The 6718-nt window shown below is 37.8% G+C and overlaps 1 protein-coding gene across 2 annotated transcripts; it reads left to right on the top strand.

The window, feature by feature from the left end:
- Positions 1-708: 708 nt before the first annotated feature.
- LOC115167348 (eukaryotic translation initiation factor 3 subunit J-A) lies at positions 709-5319 on the top strand. 2 transcript variants are annotated; one of them, XM_029721700.1, is made up of 8 exons: positions 709-825; positions 972-1063; positions 2433-2484; positions 2734-2825; positions 2909-3008; positions 3182-3349; positions 3605-3678; positions 3925-5319. In XM_029721700.1, the coding sequence occupies exons 1-8, from the start codon at positions 804-806 to the stop codon at positions 4054-4056; spliced, it is 732 nt and encodes a 243-aa protein (XP_029577560.1). In that variant the 5' UTR covers positions 709-803; the 3' UTR covers positions 4057-5319. The 2 variants fall into 2 exon arrangements, with proteins under 2 accessions (XP_029577560.1, XP_029577559.1); XM_029721699.1 differs by having other exon boundaries at positions 710-825; positions 3173-3349.
- The last annotated feature ends 1399 nt before the right edge of the window (positions 5320-6718 follow it).

Genomic DNA, 6718 nt, shown 5'->3' with positions numbered 1-6718 from the left:
AAATATTTCTGCATTTTATTGCGCATTGCTAAGTTGTAGTCGTCAGTTTAGGCTGACAGTTATTTTGTTAGGTTTAAGGTTGAATAACATCTTATTTTATTGCTTAAGTGTAATTGTTTTAAATGGAAAGAGAAGGGTAATCATGTGTTTCTATCTCAAAGTGCAGTGATGTTTTCTATTATTTGAGCATTATGTTTCTAAATTATGTTTTTAAATCCTTGTCTATCTGTAAAGTATTTGGCAACAATTTACATGATGTACTTTATAAAGGGTCTGTTAGTGGTTTATAAGTAGCCCAGTAGACCCCTTTCTAAAGTTAAGTGTTACAGAAATATTGGTAACACAAAAATAATCTAGCCTATATAACACTCATTGCAAATCTTTTTGGGGTATTTATTCCATGTATTGTAATTGCTGTGAGTTTTGTTTTGTGTGAATGCTCAGGCAAAAATATGTTGCTAATAAATAACTTCTACATTGTATTCCTAAAATATGTTTAATATCGAGCTGTCAGTCATCTCATAGCTTCACCTAAGTTTCCTAAACAAATTGGCAGGGTTATGGTGTTGAAATGACAGCTTGTGCCTTTAATTAAATATTTAATATTAAAGATTAACATGTAAGATTGAGGTACAGTGCGACTATTTTTACTCAATAAAAGGCATACTCTTCCATGAAGGGGCTTTAAAAGAAGAGTGCAGCAACTCCTAGCATTACAGAGCGGTAAAGCCTCGTCTACTTGCTCCATCTGCTTTACCGCTTTCAGTTCAGAGTTTTATCAAACCCGCACACACATAGCCAAGATGGCGGATGCCGACGATTGGGGTGAGAACAAAGTTAGAAATGATATCGTGCGACAGCTATATTTTGGGTTTTGTGAAAGCTGGATAACACTGTGATTGATATTAGCTAGTATATCGTTTTGAACGTTCAAGATAACGGGTAGTTACCATTATAATATGTATTTATAGACGCTGACAACTTCGAGCCGGACGTCGCGCCGATCAAAAAGGCGGTAGTGCTGGATAAATGGGAAGGCGAAGACGAAGATGAAGATGTGAAGGTAATCAAACAACTAACTAGCTAGCTAGTTACATGATGAAGGCCATCTTACACCTGACTTTCAAGTCATAATTAACCCATTAGTTGTGTCTAACACAACACGCCCTACTAGTTAGTCTGTGGACATTAGCTGGCTAGCTAGCTAGCCGCCAACTAGCATAGCATTATCCACGTTCTACTAGCTAGTTAGCTTACGGTAACAGATATATATTAGGTAGCTCGATACTGTAAAAGCTGTGAGGCCGCACATGTGAAAACAGTCAGCGTGTGTCTCCTGGTTCGAGCTGAGACTCATTATCTGGCACTTTTGTTTTTGAGTTCTACGTTAGCTATGTATTTTTTTTTTTACTAGTTAGAAGCTACTTGTTTGTTGCATTCTGAGTTGGGGAGATTCAATGGTGTAACGTTACTAACATGTAAGTTAACTAGGTAATGTTAGCTACTGAACTAGCTTTTTAGGTTAGGAGCTAATTTAGCTAGTTAGCTCTGAACTAATGTGTTGACTGGCCAGTTTTAAGATAAACATTCATCATAATCTGACTGCGATTATTCATTCAAATCCGTTCAAGGCTTTGTTTGTGTTATACATTTAACAGACGCTTAAATGTAAGCTAGCTGGCTAACGTTATTTGCCAACGTCATTATTCTGCCCTGATGACATCAGATGACTGAATTGGCCTTACTACTAGATGTTTCCAACTCTGACATATGCTTAAACTAAAGTGTATTTTCGAGAATCCTCTTCAACAGACTTCTCCCGTTGACTCATTTTCACCATTTGTCTAGAAAGTCATCCGAATGTATAGCGGTACTGTGGGATCATACAGCTGTGGAAAAGGCTAGCAAAGCAGTTTCAATTGTTGAACATAGTTTCTGTGGAATATAGGTAGTGTTCAAGTCGTATGGTGTTTTCATGTCCCCAAAGCAAAACTTGATCAGTACAGTAGGCCAACAGTTTTTATTTATTTATTTAAATGTAACATTTATTTAACTAGCCAAGTCAGTTAAACAAATTCTTATTTACAATGACGCCTACACCGAGAGAAACGTTCTGTGTGTTTTTGGATAAGGCTTGAGCTAGGTACTTGTCTTATCCATTGAGGCCCTAATAAGGGAATATGACACATTTGCCAAATATTGGTTGAAATGTGTTACATAACCACTTTTTGTGATAATGAGGTTGCTGTGACTGGTTCTGACATGTCTTCTGATGTTTGATAATGCAGTTGGTCTCATAACCTCAATCTAGTGGATTTCCTATAAAATTAGGTCAAGACCTACTCTAGACAAGTCCCAGAACCAACCACTTAACTACCCAGTATTATGTAGTCACATCATTTGACTCATTCCTGTCAATTCTCCCTCTGTAGGATAACTGGGATGATGAAGAGGAAGAGAAGAAAGCAGAGGCAAAGAAAGCTGGTGAAGAAATATACATTTTCCAACCAATGGTTTGAGAAAGTAGTGGCTGCAGCCTGTTGTAATATAATATATGCTGATCTGCACATACCTGTATATATTTTTGGGAATATATCACTAAAATGTTCCTGCATCATACTGGCTGCCTTGTCTTTTATTATCAAGTACCTGCTTAAATGACGTATAATTTCAACCTGATTTGATGGTTCTTTTTGTTCCAGAGGTTTGCTGTAACGTTCTTTTTTGTTTCAGAGGCCAAAGTGTCTGAGAAGAAAAAACTGGCCGAAAAAATTAAGGAGAAAGAAAACCGGCTAAGGAAAAAGCAACAAGAGCTGAAAAAGAAAGTGAGTTTTGGAAATGTTGGATTAACTTTACAGAGCTGAATATTTTCTCTCTTATGAATCCTTTACTTTTTTCTTGTTGATAGTTGGAGGAAGAGCTTACACCCGATCAACAGCTAGCAGAAAAGTTGAAAGTCCAGAAGATGCAGGAGGAAGCTGACTTGGAGCTGGCAAAAGAGGCTTTTGGTAAGATCTTGGAATATCCTGTCAGGTTAAACCCAGATATCAAGGATGTAATTTTCCCAGATTTTTTAAATGTTTCCCTTATACATGAAACATACATTTTAATGTGTACCCACTAGCCAGCTGTTATTGTGTGTTCTCATTAGTTTTTCTCCTTGTCATTTCAGGAATTTCAGGGGGTAGTACCACAAACAATGTTTCTGGAATTGAAGCCATGTGCCCATCTTCTAAAGAGGACTTCACAGAGTTTGAAAAGCTGCTGAAAGTGAAAATATTACAGTATGAAAAATCGGTGCATTATTCAAGCTTCTTGGAGTCACTGTTTCGCGAGCTCTGTATTTCATGTGAGTTCAACATCCTACATGAATTATGGTACATTATTTATTATTCAGTGTGTTTTAGGTTTGAGCACTTAACTTATTACTTTAAAACAAATGCCAAACCACATGTTATAAATACCAAATGTTGAGATATGTATATATACATAAGCCATTCAACAACGGTTTGACTTGACATATTTGGAGTTCACTAACGTTCAGGCTCAACCGTTGTTATAACGTATTAACTTGTGTCAACTAAATGTCCTGTTTTCTACACAGTGGAAGTTGAAGACTTAAAGAAAATCAGCTCTTCCCTGACAGTGCTACTTAATGAAAAACAGAAGCAAGAAAAGGTAAGTTGTTTCTTATTCATGCGCAACAAAAATGATGTCATCCTTCTAGAGTTTTCTTCATGTATTGTAGTTCTCTTTACGGTCAGTGGAGGGAGACCTCTACCAGTACCTCCAGATTGCTTTTCATTGGTCTCTGCTCAAGGAACTAACTTACACCCTGGTTGCGCCATTTACGTGAATATTCACTTTGAAGAACACCGAGTGTTTATTTGCAGAAATGGTTTAAGTTTTGTTTTGGTTCCACAGGCAATCAAAGGCAAAAAGAAGAAGAAAGGAGTTGTACTTGGTGGCGGTATGAAAGCCAAGGGGAAAGATGACCTTGCAGACTATGGAGAATTCGATGGTGGCTACACCCAAGACTATGATGACTTCATGTGACGGTTGCTATATCCCCACTGCCCTTTCACCCTTTAACCCTCAGAAATGCAGCTGTACTTCTCATGCTATCCAGTGTCATCCTGGAAAAACCTGAACAATGTGTCGCCCTTTCGTTTTGCTTCAATGATCCGAGGGACTATACAGGGAGCATCCAGTACCAACACTTCTGTTAATACATAATGAAATTGCCTTTTCTCTCATTCAGCCTCCAAACTTCATAAAGATACAAAACACAGTGAAAAATACTTTACATGCTGTATGTGATTTGTAGAGCACGTTTTTGATTTAGAGAAATTATATGCTCATGTCAAATTCCAGTTGCTACTGCAGTGACATCTAAACAAATTAGGTTCTATGCAAATAATTTCACCCAGAATGTCTATAAATATTATAGGTATTTCACTTTACCTGTTGATGGGTTTCTTACAGGAAAGTATATAGTATCTATAACGGTTGCCAAATACACATGTTATCTTTATCCATCAAAAGTTGCATTGTTCGTGCTTTGAAACTGACACTACATGTTTGAGATTTTACAGGGGGCTTATGCATTCACTGTAAAAATGCATAGACAAGTGTAATGCGTTTTAGAGTTGGGCACTATCCAGATTTTCATACCATTATACTGGTCCTGAATGCACCAAATGCATTTAAGCAGCAAGGATTTAACCAGGAGGGACTTGGTTGTCTCTACTGTAACCAAGAAGCTTGATCTTGCAAGCGAACCACTGATCTAGTGAGTTAGTAAACCCAATGCATTTATTTGGCTTGTCTAAGCTAGTTCTAAGCAGTTGTATTGAAAATAATACTGTGTCTCAAAATTATATAGTATACAGCCCAAGTCTAATTCATTTTACGATAGATGTGACAACCTCATGGCCATCCTCTGGATACATCTGGAATATCCTTGAACAGTTGAAGCGAGTGATTTTAGGTATTTTTTTTTTGTGCATGACAAATGAAATTTGCTCATTTGCTACTAATGCAGATAAAATTGTGATCTAGCAAGTTCTCACACAACTGGTCTCCTTAACATTGCTTCTGCAGGCTTGTATCAAGTGAGAAGGAGGGGGCTTATGGGCTGACCTTATTGTCTTCATAATGGTAGAAAGGGACATGTTTATTCCTATTTTCTAACATTTGATAGTTTTCAAATTGTTAAGGAAGTTGGTCGTGGTGTACAATATACCGTAAAAGATGACCAGCTCTTCAGTGTTTTATATGCATCTAATTTAATAAAATCACTGGTCGAAAGCATAAATTAACCAATTTCTCTACTTTTTTTTTTTAACCTGAGTTCACTGACAGTTATGGCTTTCATTGATTGGAAGTAGCTTGTCCGCAGTGCGCTTTACAATGTCAGCTACAGTTGTAGTCAGACGTTTACATACACCTTAGCCAAATACATTTAAACTCAGTTTCCTGACATTTAATCCTAGTAAAAATTCCCTGTCTTAGGTCATTTAGGATCACCACTTTTATTTTAAGAATGTGAAATAGAATAATAATTGGGATTTATTTCAGCTTTTATTTCTTTCATCACATTCCCAGTGGGTCAGAGGTTTACATACACTCAATTAGTATTTGGTAACATTGCCTTTAAATTGTTTAACTTGGGTCTAACATTTCAGGTAGTCTTCCACAAGCTTCCCACAATAAGTTGGGTGAATTTTGGCCCATTCCTCCTGACAGAGCTGGTGTAACTGATTCAGGTTTGTAGGCCTCCTTGCTCGCACATTGAGGTCAGGGCTTTGTGATGGCCACTCCAATTCCTTGACTTTGTTGTCCTTAAGCCATTTTGCCACAACTTTGGAAGTATGCTTGGGGTCATTGTCCATTTGGAAGACCCATTTGTACCCAAGCTTTAACTTCCTGACTGATGTCTTGAGATGTTGCTTCAATATATCCACATTATTTTCCTGCCTCATGATGCCATGTATTTTGTAAAGTGCACCAGTCCCTCCTGCAGCAAAGCACCCCCACAACATGATGCTGCCACCCCCGTGCTTCACGGTTGGGATGGTGTTGTTCGGCTTGCAAGGTCCAAGCATCTTCACAAGGTCCTTTGCTGTTCTGGGATTGATTTGCACTTTTCGCACCAAAGTACGTTCATCTCTAGGAGACAGAACGCATCTCCTTCCTGAGCGATATGACGGCTGCGTGGTCCCATGGTGTTTATACTTTTTGGCTGATTTGTTTTGATTTTCCCATGATGTCAAGCAAAGAGGCACTGAGTTTGAAGGTAGGCCTTGAAATACATCCACAGGTACACCTCCAATTGACTCAAATGATGTCAATTAGCCTATCAGAAGCTTCTAAAGCCATGACATAATTTTCTGGAATTTTCCAAGCTGTTTAAAGGCACAGTCAACTTAGTGTATGTAAACTTCTGACCCACTGGAATAGTGATACAGTGAGTTAGAAGTGAAATAATCTGTCTGTAAACAATTGTTGGAAAAATTACTTGTGTCATGCACAAAGTAGATATCCTAACCGACTTGCCAAAACTATAGTTTGTTAACAAGTTATTTGTGGAGTGGTTGAAAAACGAGTTTAAATGACTCCAACCTAAGTGTATGTAAACTTCCGACTTCAACTGTATGTTGTGAATGTGAGCCAACAAAGCCTTGTCTAAGTTTAAGTGAATCAGCAATCCAACATG

This window comes from Salmo trutta, chromosome 29 (assembly GCF_901001165.1).
Source record: "Salmo trutta chromosome 29, fSalTru1.1, whole genome shotgun sequence".
Taxonomy (NCBI): Eukaryota; Metazoa; Chordata; class Actinopteri; order Salmoniformes; family Salmonidae; genus Salmo; species Salmo trutta.
Note: the sequence above shows the minus strand (reverse complement) of the source record. Positions and strands in the feature narration are given on the sequence as shown.